Source organism: Dama dama, chromosome 1 (assembly GCF_033118175.1).
Source record: "Dama dama isolate Ldn47 chromosome 1, ASM3311817v1, whole genome shotgun sequence".
NCBI lineage: Eukaryota > Metazoa > Chordata > Mammalia > Artiodactyla > Cervidae > Dama > Dama dama.
Genome location: NC_083681.1, coordinates 26,831,365 through 26,854,512, shown reverse-complemented (window position 1 = coordinate 26,854,512; position 23,148 = coordinate 26,831,365). Strand labels below are relative to the sequence as shown.

The 23,148-nt window shown below is 38.3% G+C and overlaps 2 protein-coding genes across 3 annotated transcripts in view; one reads left to right on the top strand and one right to left on the bottom strand.

The window, feature by feature from the left end:
• The window catches only part of CADM1 (cell adhesion molecule 1), a 350,167-nt gene that overhangs the window by 88,510 nt on the left and 238,509 nt on the right, over positions 1 to 23,148 (top strand). The window lies entirely within an intron of this gene.
• LOC133057906 (antizyme inhibitor 1-like) lies at positions 16,976 to 19,300 on the bottom strand. The gene has a single exon (XM_061145054.1). It carries the CDS (start codon positions 18,899 to 18,901, stop codon positions 17,555 to 17,557), a length of 1,347 nt encoding a protein of 448 aa, XP_061001037.1. The 5' UTR covers positions 18,902 to 19,300; the 3' UTR covers positions 16,976 to 17,554.

The window sequence follows — 23,148 nt, the reverse complement described above, 5'->3', positions numbered from 1 at the left end:
TATTCAGTATCTGTAACATGTTATAGGAAGATTGTAAAAAAAAAAATGTTGTGGTTTGATTTCACATAAAGTCAAGATTTTTTTGTGTGTGGGATGCAGAATTCAAAGGACAAGAAATTTTAAAATTCAAAACCCTACACAAATGAGTCATTTGCATAGATATGCACCATTGGATGATAAGGAGGGTGAATGCATCAGGGAATTAACTGATAAATGTATGGCAAATGACCTAGCCAAGGATCCAAGCAAGAGCGATTTGCTCCAAGGACCTGTGTAAGACAATTTAGGAAGATACACTTTGCTTTGGCCCCCATCCTACAGCAGCGTTGAATCAGGTAAATGAAACTGTTTGGCTTTGCTTACTATCAGTAAGCCAAGAAGAACATGGCATGGGTCATTAAGATTTACAGCTGAAATGTAAATAATTCAGGGCCCACAAACAATAATTAAAAAACCAACTGTAGTGCTGCTTCGAGTCAGGTCCTCTGGGCCTCCTTTGGGGGGGAACCTCTCTTGTTTTGGCTGGAGACCTGTCCATCTGGGTACAGATGGTTGTAAGAGCTTTTTAATGACCTTTGCTAATGCCGGTGAATGTGTCTTTGGACACCATCGTAACCAATGGATGAGGAGGGCGGAAACAGCAGGATGGTGGCAGCTGAGGAATTAAATGTCCTGAATTTGTTAGACATCTGCAGAAACATGCAATTTGTTGGGCAGGAAATTGTAAACAAAACAGACTGAGTCAATTATCAATACACCTGTGACACTCCAGGATGCCAGCTCTAGTGGTATAATGGCAACTTTCAAAGTCCATACCCCCTGGAGCAACCTGTTGAATATTTCAGAGGAGCACCAAGGCTACTGGATGCTTCCTTTGCCCAGGGGGCCAGAGCCAGGCTGACACTTCAACCAGCAGAGGAGGAGAGGATGCTCATCATCAGGAGGAAGTCAACTTGAAATTCTGTGCTCATGACTGTCTCCTTCTTTATGGGGTGATCCTGTGGGTCTTTGCTTACATTATACCCATTGTCTTCCATTGTAAGTTAGTGCTGCTCAAGCAGTGCTGTGCTTCAGAGATGTTTAAGGAGCTTAAAAAGTATACCCATTTGGGGGCTTCTTCCTGGAGCGTCTGATTCAGTAGTTGTGGTAGGGGACCTGGGCATGTGCATTTCTTCTTTAGAGACCCCTAGGTAATTCTGACGTTTGCACCAGTTGAGAACTGTTCTCCTGAGGGTCTCCAAGGAAGAATGGAGAGTATAAGAGGTTTTTGACCAGGTCATGGGAAGCCTCACACTGAATCCATTGACCAAGAAATCAACTCATTATGCAGAGCAATATCATTTGGATCTTGGGCACAATTGATAGGAAAGAAGCTAAGGACAGAAATGTGTTCCCGTGACTCATCTCTGTAGAAGAGCCACGGGACTGACTTTGGGCTTGGATGGAAGCCACTTCCTGATTCTAGCATCTGTTCCCAGCTCTGGATCTCCCCCATGTAAGGTCCATTCTGTCGTTGTGTTCACCCAGTTTAACTAATCAGATTACTGACTCTCAGGGGCTCATTTTCAGGTTCATGGTCAGAGATTTCTTAGTTCTCTAGAGGATTCAGTTAATTTCCTACTTTAAAAGACCAGATGGGGTATTGGCTTTATGAACCTGAAAACATAGCTTTCTTTAACTGGGAGACTTTTGCAAACTGGGAATCTCTGGTGATAGTAATTTTTAATGATTATTAGGAGTAGTTGGGAGTTTAGAAAATTTTAAAAGTAATGTATCTATATATAGGGGTTTTTTTTTAAGTTCTTTTTTTTTTTCTCTTTTTTAATGTGGGCCATTTTAAAAGTCTATTGAATTTGTTACAATATTGCTTTTGGTTTATTTTTTGTTTTTTTGGCCACAGGGCATGTAGGATCCCCAACCTGGGATGGAAACAACACCCCCTGCATTGTAAGGTGAAGTCTTTACCACTGGGGGCTTCTCTTGTGGCTCAGCTGGTAAAGAATCCGCCTGCAATGTGGGAGACCTGGGTTCGATCTCTGAGTTGGGAAGATCCCCCTGGAGAAGGGAAAGGCTACCCACTCCAGTATTCTGGCCTGGAGAATTCCATGGACTGTGTAGTCCATGGGGTCACAAAGAGTAGGACACAACTGAGCAACTTTTTTTTTTTTTTAACCACTGGACCACCAGCGAAGTCTCTATGGTGTGTTTCTTAAAGGCAGGGGATGGGCATCAGAGGGAGCAACCAGCCTTTTTTTTTTTTTTTTAACCTTATCTTGGGATTGGGAAGAGAGGGCAAAGGGTAGAAATGTTTCAAATTAGTGGAGTATTTAAGAGTGTTTTTAGGGGATTGTGAGAAAAGAGAGTGGTTAGGAGATCAGAGCAAAAGGGGCAGCCTATGTTGGAAGAGGCAAATGATGGGAAATTCTTGAGGAACTGGAGAAAAGATAAAGGTATGTGATCATGACATATAAGGATGGAATGAAATGGGAAAGGGATTCTTAAAGGATAAGAAACTTCAAAGGCGCCTCTGTGGGAAGTACAATGTGCTGTCAGCAGCAGACCATAGCAAAGTAAGACTCGCACTTTGCTTGTGTGAATACATTTATATTTTCACCCCTTATTAATCTGTCTCTTGCCTTCAAAAGAGCCTTCACTGCACATTCGTTTATAGGACCCAGTTAGCGGTGCAGTCTCCTTTCCTTCCCTCCTGTAATATTTGTTTAAATTATTATTTAATAGGTTCCTGAATCTTTTATCTTTAGTAGATTATGATGTTGTATAGTTTAGGTAAATATTTGTCTTCAGGTGCTTTAAGTACTTGCTCCTATAAAGTCTCACATTTGAATTGTTTTATTGCAGTCACTCTGTTTAAATTAAGCCCTAATCTCTTCAATCCTATTGTCAAGGCCTCACTCTTGGCTTGGGTTTAATGGAGATCAAATTTGGTTGGTTGCTTAATGTGGTATGTTTAATTTAATTTTTCACGTAGTGATAAACAGTAGAGTTTGGGCTATAGGCTCTTTCACATTAATATGTATAAACTCTGATCTCAAATATGGAGCGATATAAAGTGTTGCGCTGAATACAGTTGCAGCAGTGCTTTTTTTTTTTTTTTTTAAGTATAATATAGAGTAATATTTCTGGTTCAGATTCTGCTGAAGCAAACCCCCAATGGCTCATGCTTTCCTGAGGCTAAGAGAAATTTTAGGGAAGCCTGGAAGGGTAGTAGTTTGATATTTATCTCTCAGTTCTCATGTATTCTAGGAATTTTCTAAATATAGCCATCTTGACTGTAAGTAGATCACATGAAGCAGTAGAAGAGTGGATGTCCCTTCCTGTTAAGCTAATCGTTTAAAGCTCTAGAGTGGTCCACTTCCCTTACACCCTTGGGCTGTGTTATTAAAGAATTTTCCTTTTTTTGTGTGCATTATCAAAATATACAGAGCATCACCATAGAGCAATAGGTGACCTTTATGTTCCAGAATGAGTCAGGCAAAGGTTTCTCTCTTAGTGTCTTTGTTAAATCTTACTTTGTTGAAGAAAGACTTGTTTTTATATGTGAAGGCTGGGAGAGGGGTGGGGGAGCAGGTTTTTTGCTTGTCAAGTTGAAGTCCTTTACTACTCACCAATATTGCTTCTTTTATTTTTATTGTGTTTAAAACTTGTTTGAAGTCTTTACTGAATTTATGCAGTATTGTTTCCGTTTTCTGTTTTGTGTTTTTTGGATGCAAGTCATGTGGGATCCCCTGACCAGGGGTTGAACCCACACCCCCTGCATTGGAAGGCAAAGTCTTAAGCACTGGACCACCAGGGAAGTCCCACTGCTTCTTATCCACTTCTGAATAAGGTGTCAGAGAGTCAGCGCTATAGACCTTGAGGTAGATAAGTAGAAACACAGCATCTTTTCACTGCAGGTATCCTCGGCTTTTAGTTGACTTGGTATGTTAAAATCTGAGTTATTTCTGTCTGGGGTGATATAGTTACCTTAGTGCAGTAATGAATTACTTCACAAATTTCCTCTAAACAGTGAGCTGCCTTAGTCATGTATTGCATGATTCAATTAAAAATGTTTCGATTTACATTTAACTTTGTAGGAATTGACTGTCAAGGTGATATAACAGTTTAATGAGCTACAGGGGGAAATTGTGTAGTCTCCAGCCAGCCAGTTTTCAAGTGAGTTAAAATCTATTTTTCCCTGAATGGTGAAAGAAAGACATGTATTGGGCCACATTTTCACCTAAACATTTCCCCTCTTCTGTGTTTCTGTAACCGCATCTGCACTTATATATTAAAATTATTTAAAAGTCTGTTTATAGTTAATAAATGTCCATCTCAAAACGCACTCAATTCATTGAAACTGCTTTTGCTATATTGTTTTACTGATTTTTTCCCCTTTCTCATCTCTGTGTTAAATTGAATGCCCTGTGGCTGATAAGATTGAGTCTAAATGGTAATTATTTGAATAGTTTAAAAGAGCCAGAAGAGTATATAGAACATTTTCTAATTTTATTTCTTGACTAGCTGGTCACATCTTGTTGCTTGCCTGAGTTTTTAGTCTGAGTATAAAATCGGCCAGTTTGTGCTTGTGTGTCTATAATCCTTGCAATTAACCAGCATGAAGGGGGTCAGTGGCTACAGTCTCAGATAGTAGACCCAGCAAGTTAGCCTCGTGATTGTGTGTTGAATCCGAGAATAAGCCATCTCGGTTTGTATAGGACAGACGACCAGGACACCAGAACAGCAGATGAATTTAAATAGGGTGCTGTGCTTTATCTGTGGTTGTTGGTTCTAACTGTCTCTGCTGCTTAAATACTGATAAGGAGAGTCTACAAGAATACTCGATGTGATTTGTGCTACTTGAGTTTACTGTTACCCAGCAGATTTATTCCTTCCTTCCATGTTTACAATCTGAGCAGTTCGCTTCATATCAGGGTTTAGTGGTTCTGATGGGCCAAAATAGAAATATATTGTTTCGTATTTTTTCACTCTGGAGATATAATACAGGAGAGCAGGGAATGATTGGCCAAAGATGCACAGCTTTTGAATATGATTCCTGCTTTTCACAGAAACATGCCTTTGATTATCTCTTCATAAATGCATGATGTGAAGCTAAAATTTTCTGTCACTGTCTTCAGTGGAGTGGTATATTAATGGCTTGACTTGGCATTATAAGTAGATGAGCTATGCCACTATAGTATTTACACTGCATGCCAGATATGGCAGGTGGCATAGTAGATAATAATGAATTGGACGTCTTCACAAGCCCCAAATTGCTTTGTCACCTTTTGTGTTTTGGGGACTCCTTTTACAGGGACAGAAAGGGGGTAGGATGAACAAAAATATAGTGAAGTGGATGTAAGGTCTTTCTGATTTAAACCACTATGATTTAATCTTTCTTTCGTGCAGCTTCTTTCAGGAAGTCTACCTTGATTATCTTAGTTGGAATCAAACTATTTCTTAGGAGTTCCACTATTTCCTATTTTTACAGCTTTACCAAGTTATGACCAACCTAGACAGCGTATTAAAAAGCAGAGACATTACTTTGCCAACAAAGGTCCCTAGTCAAGGCTATGGTTTTTCCAGTGGTCATGCATGCATGTGAGAGTTGGACTAAAAAGAAAGCTGAGCGCTGAAGAATTGATGCTTTTGAACTATGGTTTTGGACTCTCAAGAGTCCTGGACTTCAAGGAGATCCAACCAGTCCATCCTAAAGTAGATCAGTCCTGGGTGTTCATTGGAAGGACTGATGTTGAAGCTGAAACTCCCAGTATTTTGGCCACCTGAGGTGAAGAGCTGACTCATTTGAAAAGCCCCCGATGCTGGGAAAGATTGAGGACAGGAGGAGAAAGGGCCGACAGAGGATGAGATGGTTGGATGGCATCACTGACTCAATGGACATGGGTTAGGGTGGACTCCAGGAGTTGGTGATGGACAGGGAGGCCTTGGCGTGCTGCGGTTCATGGGGTTGCAGAGAGTCGGACACGACTGAGCGACTGAACTGAACTGAATATCTTATTACTTATTTGCCTCATGTGCTAAATTTTTAAAGGAAAACCTTTTCTTATAAGCTTTGAAAACTCACAACTCAAGCATACTTTTAAGAACAGACTTTTTTTTTTTTTTTTTTTTTTTAGTTTTTGATTACTACCCTTCGCCTCTAAGGTATACAACTAAAAGTCAATCAATATGTAATACATGAATGATGAATGCTTGGTGAAATTGACCATCAGCTTATGGAAATGGCAGTTGAGTGTTTAAGAATAACCGACATTTCACTAGCCATTCACGGACATGTGTGCTATCTCATTGTCTTCCCAAATGAGCACCATGACGTAGGGAATATTCCATTTTCTAAGTATGCAAACTGTCTGAGACAGGTTAAGACATTTTCCCAAGCTCACTGTGGCTATTGTGCAGTTCAGCAGGGGTTAGAAACCAGTTTTTCAGACTCCAGATTTTTCCCCCATTAGACTGCTTTGCTAGGAGGTATACTAGTTCTCCCTCATACCACTCTGAAGTTGTGAGTTCCTTTAAAAATTCAGGTCGGGTACAGGAGATCCTCCTTATTTGAGGATAATTGATGCCTGGAAAAGGTCACTGAAGTGAATTCACTTAAAGCAGGTACCAGAATTTCATAGTAAATAGAGTTAAAGAGATTTGATTGAACTTTATCGTGGACAGTGAAGATAAAGGGGGGGAATATTATTTTATCTTATATTTAACAACATTTAAAATATAATTGCAAGTCTGTAATTCTTAGAATGAGCAAAGGATCAAGTGTTAACTGTTTTTGCCTTGCAGTTTTCCTGGTGGATTGGATGACTGAATATCCCTCACATCTCCAAATGTTTAGCATGTTTTTATCCTTTCCAACTTTCCAAAACCTCCTGGTTTTATTTGGTCTAACTTTGCCAGATGCTCTTTGACTGGTTAGAATCTTGCTTGTGATCCAAACAGTCTTTATCATCATTTTCATTGATTTCATGAAGTTCTGCTTCTTTGATAAGAGGCTACAATTTTATGTGGATCTTCCCAACCCAGGGAACATAAAATTGTAGCTCTTGTGTGGTGAATTCTGGAGCTAGTCCTACCTCTGCCATTTATTAACTATGTGGTCACGTTCAAGTTATGTAGTCTCATTGTGCCAGTTTCCCTGTCTGACTGTGGAAATACTTACAGGATCATCCTCCCAGACCTGTTTTGAGAATTAAATAATATTTGCCAAGCATCTAGAATGGGGCCTGACATGTAGTAAGCACTCGATAAATGTTAGCAGTTGTGATTCATTGTTTCAGATTATTATGAATAATTTCGAGGTTTTGCCAAAAGAGGATCCCTGAAGAAAACTGGTTTAAATTGGGCTGAGAATATTGACCTATCTTTTGTTTTTGTTGTCCACAAAATAATAATCTCATAAACATTTGTTGAAAGAAAAAAGTATGATTTATAATCATTATTGATTTGCTATATATTGAATGACATATGAGAGCTCATCACACATTTGAGCACATATTTTGAGATCTTCTAAATATTTGAAAGTATAAATGTACCTTCTCTCAACTCCCCTCCATGGGTAAATAAAACCAGGCATTTCTTTAAGTTTTTACCAAGAGACCTTAAGGTGACTAACGTAATGACTGAAGGAAATGGTAGTTTTAAAATTTCTTTTCTTGTGTGTAAACACAGTGGAAGTTGAGTGAGAATTTATCTTTCAGTTGATTACTTACTTTAGGTTTTAGGAGTGATGATGACAGATGAACAGTAATTGAGGTGTGAATAAAATTTTGGAAAAGATATAACTGATATCATTTCTTGTGGAAAATATTACATTCTTCCATCAGGGTGCGTGGCTATTTATTAGCTATTTTTAATGGGTAAGAGCTCTTGCTGCTTGTAAAACATCTGTAGTTTTGAATTGGCTTGGGATTCGTTAATGGGAAATGATGCTGTGGAAGTAGATGCTGGTGGTCCTAAAGGACAGACTGAGTGCAAAACAAATTTCAGCAACAAGGCTTTGCTTCTCTTTTTGCCGGAAGGATAATGACTCACAGGAGGGCTGTGTCACTGAAGTGCTCGCTGCCTCCCTGGTCCTCTCCTTTAGCATCAATTGGGAGACTGTTTTTCTCCCTCATATAGACATGAAATTGTGAATCATTTTTGAAAAGCAGATTCAATAGATTTTTTTTTAAATACTGAATGTTTGCTTCATAAAGCTGTTTATAAGAGCAGATTCAGTATTCATTTTGTAAGTCGCTTCTGTCCATTTCATGTGCCTGTTTTATACTTTGTCACATCAACTTGATTAGTCATAAACAAACAAAAGGCATATATTACTAAAAGTGAAACTAGAATATTTTCAAACGTTACATGAAGAAAAAAATCATGAAGTCTATCATTTTGGGTTTTGTAAACATTTTTGTTTTCAGTCTGGTAAGGAAGTGCTTCATAAAAATCAGACAACAATTAGAATGAAGAGACTTAATTATAGTCTTAAGTTATTATTTGCTTTCAAAGCATTTGTAGTGTTTTAATTGACTTTGTTCTGTTATTAAATTCTGGTTTTGTTTGGAGAAATGAAACTTCAGAAACATAGAAAGTACCACTTTGCCAATGTTGTTTAGTCGCTCAGTCGTGTCTGACTCTTTGCGACCCCATGGACTGCAGCACATTAGGCTTCCCTGTCCTTCACTATCTCCCAGAAATGCCAATTTGCCCGAGAGGGTGTATAAAATGATATGGGTGCATGTATATATGAATGGCTAAGTCCCTTCGTGGTTTGCCTGAAACTGTCACAGCATTGTTAATTGGCTATAACCTAATACAAAATAAGTTTTTTAAAAAAAAATGCATTGACATGCAACAAGTGACTGATGATTGCCTTTGGTTTTGTGAAAGTCTTCTAAATAGGATTTCCATTGTCTTCCACTTTCTTTGACCACACTTTTTAAACTGTTTAAGGGTGGAATTAAGTCAGAGGCTGTATGAAGTCACCAGTGGGTAGCCTTGTTTTGTTGTTTAAATATCAATGGCAGATTGGAGTCAGGCTCTCCTAATTCTTAGCTTATCTCACTTTTTATTAAAGCTTAAAAATGTAAGCACTTCCTATCATTCCATAACTAAATATAGTAATGAAATTTTATCTGAAGTCAGGAACATTATCCAAATCTGATTTGATGTGTGTAGGACACTGCACGTTCATTGAGTGATACAGATTGTGTTAAATGGGCCTGAAATAATGTTCAGGAAAGAGAATCACTTTCTATTCTTCTCGACACAAACAGTTTGTCACAGATATGCGTTCTTATCCCTATCTTGTTAGTATAGTCGTTATAGTTTTCATTGTAAATTTTATGCAAATAATTCTAGTTTTCCTTGATTAGGTTTACATGAATACATTGCAGTTGTAGACTAGGTGTTATTAATATGTGTGATTAAACTTGTAATTAATATGTGTAATTACATAGTGAGAGGTATACTGGGCTGGGTTCTATGCTGATTTACTGTATAAATGCTGCATGCACAAAGACGTGGTTAGAATTTTATGCTCAACGTTTACTCCCACTGTAAATCTGTAGTGGTTTGTCGTTGGGGTACATGCTCTTTCATTTGAATGCAGGAGAAGCATTTTTATGGTCTTGGGAGTGACTGGGTCATGATTGTCTTTTACTGTGGCTATGTCAAATATTCTACCCAGGGAGTCCACAGAAGAAAGGTTTGGCATGATATTATGGTCCTTCCTGAGTGTGTGAACCCTGTGCTAGGTTTAGCCCAACTTGAGAATATACAGATTTTTATATTTTCTCAAATTTTATTTTACTGAAGTATAGTTGATTTGCAATGTTGTGTTAATTTCTGCTGTAGAGCAAAGTGATTCATTTTATATATATATTTATATATATGTATATATATACACACATATATAAACACATTCCTTTTCATATTCTTTTCCATTATGGTTTATCACAGAATGTTTAATATAGTTCCCTATGCTGTAGAGTAAGATCTTGTTGTTTACCATTCTGTATATAATAGTTTGCATCTGCTAACCCCAAACTCCCAATCCATCCCCTTTCCATCCACCATCCCACTTGGCAACCCCAAGTCTGTCCTCTATGTCTCTGAGTCTGTTTCTGTTACATAGATTAAGTTCACTTGTATCATATTTTAGATTCCACATATAAGTGATATCATATGGTATTTGTCTTTCTCTGACTTACGGTCCATCCATCCATGTTTCTACAAGTGGCATTATTTTGCTCTTTTTTTATATCTGAATAATAGTCCACTGTATGTATGTACCACATCTTCTTTATCCGTTCCTCTGTCAGTGGACATTTCAGGTGTTCCCATCTCTTGGCTATTGTAAATAGTGCTGTTGTGAACATAGGGGAGCATTATGGTTTCCATATTACTGTTCGTCCTCCAGGAGTGGCATTGTTGGATCGTATGTCAAGTCTATTTTGTAGTTTTTTGAGGAACTTCTGTACTGTTTTCTGTAGTGGCTGCACCAATTCACATTTCCATCAGAAGTATAAGAGGGTTCCTTTTTCTCCATACCCACTCTATAATCTTTAATTTTAATTAATTGATGAAAAATTTTAATTCCATATTAAATTTTTTTTTTTTTTTTTGCAATCAGATGTGTTAGCAGAAAATCTTTTCATCAGTTATTTACTGTACTAAACCACTGAGGAACAGAAACTTTTATAGATCAGGATTACAGAGAGCTTTTCCATATAGTAAGTAGACCTGATTTATGATGTTTTGCCTCACAGGAACAAACATATCAAGTTGCAGTGGGTAGAAACTATGGCCCGCTGTCTGGGAGATCAGATGGATAGACAGATAGCATGAATTCCAAACCCTGTGAATTCAAATAGTCATTGTCATCCAAGTACACATAACTGTATCTTTTAAATATGTTTGGTTACTTTGAGCTAAGGGAGCTGAACTACCCCCTTTTTAAGTATCTTGAGAGCGCCTTTCTGTTTTAATTATACCCATCTGTGCCCATCACATTCTTACCCATGTCAGCATCATTGCACATTTTTTTGAAGCTCTGTACTCTGCACTCTGCAGAAGGTACTCTGTTTCCTTTTCAGTATTTATTCTATTACTCTTTCCTCATCCGCCCCCTTCCCTCCCTTGACTGAGTATTTCATTTGTTTTTAAGAGAGGAATTCTGACTTAAACTAGGTCAAGAGTAGAAAAATGGCAGAGACAGGATTAGAAAGGACTAAGGGGGAATAGAATCTAGTGAGATTATTGAAATCTACTGGATGTGAGAGAGTAGCAAGGGGAGCTGGAGTTGTTTCTGGGACATCATACGTAATTATGCTGGCCAGAGGCATGGTCAGCTGGAAGCTAGCAATGTAGTTGATGAGAGGTGGAAAATAGCAATTGAAGGCATCCTTTCACTTGATGTTCTTACTGAGCAAAGCAGTTCAGGTCATAGTTGATTGGAGTCTGCTCAAAACCTCGTGTGGAATGTTCTCAGTTTTGGTTAGAATGTGGGAGATGACCCAAGGGCCCAATAACTACTAGCATATAATTTTGATTTGAGTGCTTATGTAGATATGCTTTCCTGAAAAAACATGAGCATTAAAGGTTGACTTGGATCTTTAGTCGGCATGTCTCCAAGGGGGACCTGGGAACAGATGTGTTGTCTGCTCTGAATGCATCGGGATCCATCCATGTTTTGCTTACAGACCCCCTTCTGTCTGGTGCACTCTGCCCTCTAAAAGCTTCCTCAATTGCTTTGTAAACAAGGCAGCTACTACAGCTGCAACTGTTGGATTTGGACTATTGCCAGCTTGAAATTTATCCCTGCCCTAATGCTATATATCTGGGAGCAGGCAAAGTGGATTTTTTTTAAGCATGTGGAAGCATTCCCTGAATAAGATTCTATTGAGGGTAAAGAGCCCAGATTCCTTAAACTGCATGCTTTTTCCATGGGTTTATGTTGACTTTACCTCTTTGCCACTAGGTCAGATTTCAGCACCACCCCCCTCCCTACTACTTAGTCTTTTGCTTCATTAAAAACTCATCATTCCAGTGCCCTTTATCTTGGTGGGCCCCATGGGTTGAAGAGGACTTTATTTAGCCCCTTGAGTGAGTCAAGATTCTTTTTTCAAGATTCCTTTCTTTAATATGCTAATATTTAACAATGAAAGAAGAGAAAGAGAAAACAAAACAAAATGAAAAGCCAAAAAACAAAAAAGGGATAAAGGAGAGAGTGTGATTTCTTAAGAAATCTTGTTTGGGGATTAGCCCTACCTGGCAGTTGCTTCAGTGACTACATGCTACAGGGATTTCAGGATTTCACATTTCTTTTGTATACGGAGAGGTGTAGCGACAGCGTCTCCTTTGAGTGCTGAAACGCCTGTATTCTTGCAAAAATTGAAGTTTAGTTTTGCTTTATTATATTCTTGGCTTGTTGATGAGTTTCCCATTTAAGCCTCTTTCTTTGTCCTCCCTTATCTAGCTTTTGAAGTCTTCTGCTCAGGTGGACTCCTTTATGCCTTCTCACTAGATCAGGATTAAAAAAAAAGTGCACTGTTCATTTCTTCATATACTTTATAACTTCCTGGGCTTCTTTTCTTACCTCTTTGAACTGATGTGTGACATTGGGCAGCTAGAGTTAGTATTTGCCAGTCTGTCTGCTTTTGGTTTGTTTCATATTACTGGATTAGAACTCAAATCTATTTCATTTTAGTAGCAGCAAAAAGCACAAAATCTTGAAGTTCCTGCCAATATCCTCTTCTTGGAACAATTTCAGAATGTAACTTTTCTGTTTGGAGTTAAGTATTTTCTGGCCAGTATCTCCCCCTGCCCCCAGCTTCTGTGCAGTGAAATAACGCTGACTTCCTTTATTGCAGGACTTTGATTACTTAGAAAGCCCTTCCACATAAGAGTGATGTCTTCACTAATTTTCTTAGAGTAGATTTGATTCTGCAAAAGTGCTAGGAGGAGGAGCTACATAGAACCTTTGCAATGCAATATAGCATAGTAAAGGGAAGATTAAAGGAGATTTCCTGGGATTTTGATGGGCATGTACCTTTCCCATGTCATGTAATTTTAGATCACTGACCAGCACAGTTGTGAACTCCCCTGCTGCTTTTGGCTGCTCCTCATCTTAGGAGAGTCTGGCCTGCTTGGTGGGATAGAAATCCAGGCCTTCGCTGATTTATTCCTTTTGGTTTCAGTCCCAGATCTTGAGCTGTGCAGTGATTTCGGCTGATCGGGGATGGCCAACTAGCTTTAGTATAAAGAAATGAGCTATTATTGTGTTGGGGAAGATATGTTGTTTGAGAAACTAAGATTGACACATTTTCTTTAGGCAGAGGGAAGTTAATACATTAGATTGCTATTTTTTTTTTTTTAAGGGGAACATCATTGCTTCCTTCTTATTCCCAGTGTTCACATGAAAAAAAAAAAAAACTGTGGTTTTTGTTTAAGCTGTTGCCAGTACAAACATTTACCACCTCCTCCTCCTAGTTTTTTAAAGGACTCTGTTGACTGAAAATTTGCTTAGGACCAAAACTTGTCATTCAGTTTCTGGGCCCATGGGCAAATTATTCCCCCTCCCACCTTTAGAGCAAGAAAACACTTTTTAGAAATTTGATAGCTGAGGGGCTTGCTATTTAAAATTGCTTATTCTTATTCAATATACAAGAACTAAAACTCTGGCTTTAGAAAACAGATTGTTATTTCAAAGTGAATGTTGAAATAAAAGTCATCCTTTTGGCATGGGTTTTGGAAACATTCTTGACATCGACTATCAGATTGTTGGTGCATATCTAGTTGTTTTAGCAGCATTTCAAACGCACGCTCTAGCCTTTCTCCACTGAGATGCTGTTGGTCCAGCCTCCATACCAGTGCTTCAGTTCTTTTTCGTTATGGTGGTGGTGGATTTGCATTGAACTGTCTAGTAGTTCAACTTGAAAGACAGTAAGCCAGGAGTAGGAAACCATAGCCCTGAATTTTTTTTCCTGTGTGAAATGGACCTAGGTTCCTTGTCTCATTTTTAGTTAACGTTATTAACCCATTGAGCTCAGAGTCTTAGAGTCAGTGCAATGAAAAGCTAAAGGGGATCTTATTAGCCTTCACCCAAAACTTTGTAGCACTTCTAAGGCTAGAACGTGTTGACCTTCTAGGTATTGAATCAGTATAGTTACTTGTGAAAGTCAGCAGCAATAGTGTATAACACGATGTGATATGGAAAACTACTTCTTTTGTATATATACTCTATGCTAGATTATTAATTTTTTATCATGCTTCCTCAACCATTGGGTATTTCACAATTACATATTACTTTTCAACATACAAATTGTACAGTAATGTATAACCTGACATTCATTATGGAAAAAGCAATTTTATTTGGTTATTTAATCTCTGCTAAAGGCATTGTAAATGAGCTGATTTTTAAAAAAAATCAAATTTCTTTAAAACATCTTAACATTCTGATTATATTCTGGGGTCTAACATACTCCAGAGGGATTTGGTTAATTTTTTTCTGAAGCAGCTGAATAATATGAATAATGAGGGGGGAAGTATTTGGGTACTTTTAAGGAAACAAAAAGCAGCTTTATTTTTAGAATATGGAGTCTAAAGATGCCCTGTATGTTTCTATGCCAATATAACCAATATAAAAATCAAGAAAAAGGAAATAACCTTAAAAAACTGCAAAACCCCATCATAGGTAAGCAAAATCCAATTGAAGAGTCATTGAATAATAAAGGCCCATACATTATTATGCATATTCTTTTTGAAATAATATATTTTGCATTTATTAAAAAAGCTTATGGAAAGTAATATAGGAAATACTCACAGGTGTACATCTAGCTTTGTCACATCTTAACACTTTGCCACGTGTGCAAAAAAATCTCTTTTGCATTTGCCTTTCCCTTACTTCTTTCCAAGGGTTAAACTATAATCCTGAATTTAGTGTTTTTTACTCCCATATCCTTTTAGTCATTTTCCTGCCAACATGTGTCCATGTATATAATAGTATGCAGTAATTTTTGCATGTTTTTAATAAAGTGTTAAAAATGATATAAACACCATGCTGTCAGATTCTGAAAATTGTTTACCTTTACCCTTTATATGTGAAATTTATTCATTTTGATGCATGTGAAAGTGAAATTGTTAGTCCCTCAGTCGTGTCTGACTCTTTGTAGCCCCATGGACTGCAGCCCCCAGGTTCCTCTGTCCATGTACTTCTCCAGGCAAGAATATTGGGGTGGGTGCCATTTCCTTCCCCAGGATCTTCCTGACCCAGGGATCAAACCTGGGTCTCCTGCATTGCAGGTGGATTCTTTACTGCCTGAATCACCAGGGAAGCCTTTTGATGCATGTAGCCCTAGTTTATTTATTCTCGCTGCTGTATGATACATCATTTTGTGAATATACCACTATTTATTTACCTTTTGATGCCCTTCTAGGTTGTTTCCAGTTTTTGACTCTTATCCCCAGAAATAAGATGAACGTTCTTATATGGAGCACCCTGTACAAGTCTTCCACTTTTGAACACTCGTGGGAATTTCTCTAGGCTACCACCCGGAAGTGGAGTTACTTTGGACACCCCTCACTTTTCTAGATAAATCAGTCTGTATCTTTCCAATGTAATTGTGCTCACTGGTCCTCTCACAGGCGCTGTGTGAGAGCTTCTGTTGCTTCCCTTCTTCTCCATCCTGGTAGTGCCAGATGATAACTTTTTTTTGACAATTTGATGGCAGTGAAAAGATATCTTCTTGGTTTAATTTGCATTTTCCTGACTCGTGAGGTTGAGTATCATTTCATATATATTGGTCGTTTGGGTTTTCTCTCCTGTCAGTTGCCTGATCAGATCTTTTCTGTTTTTCTATTGGATTGTTTTGTCTGTTTGATATGTAGAAATTCTTTATGTTCTGAATACTAATCCATTGTCGGTTATATGCATTTCAAGTGTGGCTTGCCTTTTTACTTTCTTTATGCTATTTTTTGTTGTACGAAGTTTAATTTTAATGTAGGCAAACTCAAGGTCAGGAAAATATCCTCTTTTTTCTAAGAATTTCAGCGTTGTTTTTTACTTTCAGTTTACTGATGAGAAATTTTTGTGTATGGCATGAAGTAAGGATCTAATTTTAATTTTTTCCATGTGGATGTCTCTGATTGTCTCAGTGCCTTTTTTTGAGTGACTTTTCTTTTTTATTTAAGAAGCTGTTTTTATTTTTTAAGTAAAAACATTAACATAAAAATAAGTTCAGACTTGCAAAAAGTTTCAAAAATCATACAACAAATACCATAGACCTTTCATCCAGGTTTCCCAGTTATTAACATCTTAAATAACCAAAGTGGGCTTAGGGGTATCAGCCACAGTTTCCCACAAAGTTATCATTTTTATCATTGCCATTTTAGTATCCATTCTCACTTGCAGTGGTTGCCAAATGTTTCTTTATCTCCGTAATTCTTGGTTGTTTATTGGAGTTCCATGGCCCCGTTTATTGAAGAGCCTGTTTTCTCTTCGCTGTCTCCCCTTTTTCCTCCATGCTGATTTAGAAATCTGCGTTTCTGCTGGAATCTGCCAAGTCCCATTCTCTAGGAGGTGGTTCCATTTGCCTTCGTACCAGCAGTGTACAAAGGTGCTCTCTCCCCTTTTGTCTCACAAACAGAGTATGTTGTCAAACCTGTGGATTTTTGCCAGTCTAATCAGTGAAAAATGAATACATGTCTCTTATTATGAGTAACATTGAGCCTCTGTTCATACGTCTTGGGCCATCTTCACTTACTCTTCTGTATACTTCCTGTTTATATTGCTTGCCTATTTTGGGGGCAGGGGGGATGTTGTTATTTTTCTTTTAGATTTTTTAAGGAGCCTTGTATGTGACATATTATTATCCCTTTGTAAGTTGCAAATATTTTTTTCAAGTATATGATTTCCCTTGTGGCCAGTGGCATTTTTTTTGCTAGGCAAAATATTTTAATTTAAAATGCATTTTTTTTTTTAAATCTACACAAAATTTTATTGCAATCATACAAGGGTTACATTAGGTCAAATACAACAAATACTATGATGCAATTTTACATTTATTAAACTACAGTTCAAAGCACAAATTTACACATTCTAAATACACTAAACGTATCTAATGAAGTCACACCGGTCTTCCACTGACATATGATATATCTGGGTGAAAGACATTAACTTTACAAGACTTTTTAACACGAATCCTTAGTATAAAAACTGTGTACTTGTATGTAAACGGTTTAATGGGGAACCCAATTAATGGGCTTCCATCTCCACTAAGTCATCCATTTTGTTGCATATTTTATTTTAAACGCTTAAGGGGTAGGGCAAACTGGTAGGTTTAAATCTGGATACATTATCTTAATCTCCCAATTACCCCCAGTGAATTATAGAGCTGATTTTGTCTGGTTCCAAATAGCTATTACTAGTAGTTTTTGTTTCCAAGAGAATTAACAGAGTAAGATTGTTCAAATTTTTTCCACACTGGAATGTAGACCAGACAAGCTTATTAACCTGCAACTTCAGATCTACAGAAGCGTTAATGCCTGCTTAAGCTTCAGTGGAAAAGTTGTCTTCTTGGCTCAGCTGAATGCAAGAAGGCACAAAGAAGAAGTTCCTCATCATTGTGTCTGAAGTAATTCCAGCATCTTGCATCTCATACCAATCACTGTATGACATCATGTAATAAATAGCTGGCCTCTGAAAATCATTGAAAGCAGATGGTTCATGGACAGAATCTGCTCCCATGTTATCAAAGATAAGCCAATCTCCCACATTCAGCTCAGGAAGAAGACAGTCTTCCACAATTTGATCAAGCTCATCACAGGATGGACCCCAAAGGCTGCTTGTAAACAGAGGCTCATCTGCCTTGTATTTCTTGTGAACCTCTGGAATGGTATTCAAGTCCTCAGACAGTTTACTTGCAAAAGAACCATAAACACCATCATTCATATAATACATGAAGGCTGGTTCATCACTTCCGGTCTTTCCTACTCCAGAGGAAAACTTATCATTTTCAACAACTTTCTTTGCTACGATATTAACTGCAAGTGTAAATGCAGAAGACACAAAGTAGCTTCCAGGTTCAGAAATTATCTTGATGCCAGATCCTTCAGGAAAGTAGACATCCAACAAAGGGCTGATAACATGATTAACCTCTTCCAATTGAAGTTCAGTTCCTGTGAAGCCTCCACCAATGTCTAACATGTTCATTGTGAAGCCAAATTCTCCAGCCATGTCTAACACACATCGCGCCTCAGATAGAGCATGTACATATACTTGAGATTCTTTGCAAGCACTTGAAACATGAAATTTAACTCCAATAATTTGGACATCAAGTTCCTTAGCACATTCCAAAAGATGCCTACAGTTCTTCAGGGTAGTGCCAAACTTCATGTTACCCTCTTCACCTCCAATACTATCTTCTGTTGCAATATGTAGTAAGACCTTGGCATTCGGGTGGTTACGTGCGATTTTCTTCAATTCAACTTCATTGTCACATGTCATGATATTAACTCCAACTTTTGCCGCATACTTTATCTGAGACACTTGCTTGCAAGGACTTATGTAAATAATGTTTTCTGGAGATACACCCAATTCTTGCACTAAAGCCATTTCAGTTTTACTAGAACAAGCAAATCCAGTTCCAAGAGCTGCCAAAATCTCAAGCACAGCGGGAGTGGAGTTGCACTTCACCATGTAGAATGGCTTTATCTGAGCCACTATGTTCTGCCACTGACTGTGCTTCTTCACAATCTTTCCAAGATCTCCCACAAAAAATGCATTTTTCCCTGTCAGGGTATGTTCATAAACATAGTTATCAATAACATTTCCAAGGTTTGTTCCTTCATCAAACAGGCCAGCGGAGTAGTTTGCATCGTCAGTAAATCCTTTCATCTCAGCCGTATTCCACAAAGCCGAAAGTCATAAACCGGGAAAAACAAGAGACGGGCCACCAAGCCTTACGTCTGGGTCCTTAGAATGTGCAACAAAATGGACAAGTTAGGAGATGGAACCCCCTATCATCAGCTAGGTTCCCAAGGCGGCTCAGCGTTGAAGTCGAACTGTCCTCTATACAGCACTTCTCCTAGGCCCTCTGGGTGGTTGTATACTTGGTCAGAAAGTTCGCCGTGAGATAACGGCCCAAAGAGTCGGGTAAAGCGTCTTCTCTTTTTCGGCGGAATTTTTAAAGAGGGATGTGGTTACCTTGAGCAGAAATACCCAAGGCGGCCTGGGCCGTAGGCTGCAGGGACGACGTGGGGGGAAAAGCGCGGCACCGACACCAGCTGTGCAACAGCGGCGGCGGCGGCGGCCGAGGGAGAGAAATGCAACAACGGCGCGGGCAGAGGAAGGAGGAAGGCGAGAGGGCTGGGTGCAGAGAGGAATCGGCCTCGTCACACCGCAGAGCTGGAGAGCGAGAAAGGATGAGAAGAGGCAGAGGAGGCGGAGAAAAAAGAAGAAAAAAACGAAACACACGGCAACCCAGCGAAGAGCCAGCGAGTGTCTAAAATGCATTTTTATGTAGACATATTTGTTTATCTTATATTCAATTCAGTTGCTCAGTCGTGTCCCACTCTTTGCGATCCTATAGACTGCAGCATACCAGGCTTCCCTGTCCATCACCAACTCCCAGAGCTTGCTCGAACTCACGTCTATCTAGTTGGTGATGCCATCCAACCATCTTATCCTCTGTTGTCCCCTCTTCTCCTGCCTCCAGTCTTTCCCAGCATCAGGGTCTTCTCTAATGATATCTTTTGTTATATTTGTTTTATTTTTAGTTGCTTTTCATTGAGGTATAGTTGATTTATAGTATTACATTAGTGCAGGTGTACAACATAGTGATTCAATATTTTTTATAATCTTTTGTTATCCATGGAGCTTCCTTTTCTCACTCAGTTTATAATGGAGTTCACTCAAGTTTTCTTTCTGTCAATAATTGTGTGATTTTACTTTTAAGTTTAGATATGTGATTCATTTGGAATGTACTCTGATATATGATGTGAGATACAGATGTAATTAATTTTATTCCAGTGACTATCCGGTTGTCCAAACACTATTAAAAAGTCCATTTTTTCCTCCATTGATTTGAGATGGTACCTTATCATATACTAATTTTCCGTGTATACTTGAGTCAGTTTCTGAGCGTTTTGTTTTGTTCTATTGGTCTATTTTCTTATGGAACAAAACCACACTATTTTACTTATAGAAGCTTTCTCATATGTTGTTCTATCTCCACCTTGACATACAGGACACACACCCACACACACGCACAGAGCTTTTCTTTCTCAGGTTTTCTTGATACTTCTTTGTTGGGTTTGTTTGCTTTTAACTTATTTAAGTTTTGAATTTAATTGCCAACAGATCTAGTTGATATCCAAATAGTTTTTTTTGCTATTACCAGAGACTTTCTTTGCCATCGAGTACTGACCAATTTTTCAAATGTCGTTTATCTATTTGCTGGGTACAAGCTTTTGTACATATATTGCTAACATTTTTAAGAATTTAAAGTTTATGTGGGTTCTGAAGCAATTTGAAGCATGTTTAAGCTTCAGAGAGATCCTGCATCTCCATCTCACATCAGATATTAGTCATAGGGTCAGTGGGTGCAGGAGAGCTGTGAACCCACTGAAGCTATACAAAGGAGATGTCTCTGTGTAAATTTTATGGAGAGAGGATTCATCAGTCTTCTGACATCTCAAAAAATTAAGACTGTGATGGTAAATGGGATTATTTCCTTAATTTCTCTTATCTTTTGTTGTTAGTGTATAGAAATGCAATAGATTTTTTTGTGTGTATTAATTTTGTATCCTGCAACTTTACCAAACTCATTGATGAGCTCTAGCACCTTTTTGGTAGCATCTTAAGCATATGGTAGCATACTGTATGGATAGTGTCATGTCGCTGTAATGACAGTTTTACTTCTCTTCCAGTTTGAATTCCTTTTATTTTTTCTCTGATTGCTATGGCTGGGACTTCCAAAATGAGTCTGACATTAACAAATACACTGTATTATATATAAAATAGGTAACCAACAAAGGCCTCCTGTATAGCACAGAGAACTATGCTGTATGTTTTGTAATAACATATAAGGAGGGAAAATCTGAAAAAGAAAAAAATATATGTATATATAACTGAATCACTTTGTTATGTATGTCTCAAACTAACACAGCATTATAAACCAACTCTACTTCAAGACTATTCTAAGTTAAGGTGAATGAATTTAAATACACAGTAATGAAGAATGAGAGCTGGCTTTTGAAGAACAGAGATATGAAGACCTAGCTCTTTATGCTTACTGTGCTCCGGAGCCATTAACTGTAAAATGAAAGTAAATTGTTAGATTTCTTTTGATCTAGGTTCTAGGAGGTCAGTGTTCCTTATTAACAATAATGGTGTTTTCTCTCATCTTTCTTTTAGGTAAGTGGCTGTCTTCTGCTCGGATGCATCAGCTTCAGAGTGGGTGGAGGTTTGAGGGCTCCGTCTGCTGTCTCGATGCTGTGGCAGTAAGTTTGGTTGACATGCTCTGGTCTCCTGTGGGCAACGGGGTTGCCTTGACAAAAGAAACTAGACAGTTTCCTTTAAATCCTTTGCCTCTTACTTGTTGTACATGTTTATTAAGAACTCTTTGTACATGTAGTCTCTCAAGATGACGTAGAAAAATGAAAAGCCAGGATTCCTGCTTTCAAGAAGTCTGGATTTCAGTAAGGATATAGTCAAAAGAATTTGAGTTTTGGAATTGTATTGAGTTTGAATCTCACTCTTCCATTACTAATTATTGGGTATCTGCTTCCTCAAGATCTTCATTTATGAAGAACATATAAAAATACCTGCTTCCTTAGACTGCTGGGAAGATTAAATCAGGGGTAGTTGTGTTTATCACACTATCCCAATATGTAGACTTGTCCCTCATTTCTCCTTCTCAACTCTTCTAGCTCTTTATCCAGAGTCTCAGAAAGAAACTGCAAGGTCTAGAAAGCAAGAAAATAGAGATCAGCTGTCCTCCTCTTATCTGAAGTGTCTTTGGCTGAGAGTTAGGGAATCTTGCATACTGAGCACGAAAGGATTTTGTGAAGGAATCTGTAGTATGTCTAAGAAGGAACTTTTCAAAGCAGCAAACATCTCCTTGAACTTCGTGTCACACTAGAAAAGCCTAGTTAAGAGCAGCTTAGGTGTTGATTCACAGTGGACCTTAGTGGAGTCTCTGAGAATATGCTGGAACATTATGTTGGGAAAACATTCCTTTGTTTAATCCAAGAAGGAATTCAAACAAATGACTACAGAATGTAAGCTGAGGTCTTTTGATCTCATGTGGTTCTTGAAATAATTGCCACATTGTTGCATTCAGAATTATCTAGCAATCTGCCTTTAGTAAACAGAAGAGCGATATTCATCGAGAAAGGGACGTATCTCTAGTTTGGAGAGTAGAAAGGAACTGTGCCAGAGTTGGAAAGACACAAATCAGAAAAGGTGGAGGGAGCTGCACAGGTGAAGTGCATCTGAAATGGTATGACGGATGCCTCTTACCAACGGCAAAAGGCCTAACGAGAAACGTCCCTCTCTAGGGAGAGGCTGGGACCAAGGGAGACTACAGTTCATTGCACATTCAGAGATTAAAATATCTTCAAATTAGTTCCAGTGAATCATTTTAAATTATTTTAAAAGCTCTTTATATTTTAATCAGAGCCTATTCACGACCAGATAATTTGGATGGCACTTTCTAAAATTACTTTCCTCCAATGATGTGTTGTACCGTTGCCTTAGAATGCAGAAAACCTCATAGAAGAGGGAAGTAGGGAAGTTCGAAAGTACTAAGGAGCTGTCAGTCTTCATTAAATGTTTACCTGTTTGAGAGATTAAAATTTGGTTCTTGCCACCTGATTTAGAATGGATCATGTTAACGTATCTGCTTTTGTAGAGTAAGGCAATGATTCCACAGGATGCCAGAGATCTAGCAATGTGCCCACTTCCCCACGTATTTGGGGAAGACTAGATACTATGACTTTGCTCTTTCATACTTGGGTGTAGACTTTGGTTTAATGAAGTACTTACTACTTTAGCAGTCTTTGGTCATCTCAAAATGTTTGTCCACCATTTTGGTTATCTTTCCTACAATTAGTGCAATGGCAGGCCTTGCACTAAATGCA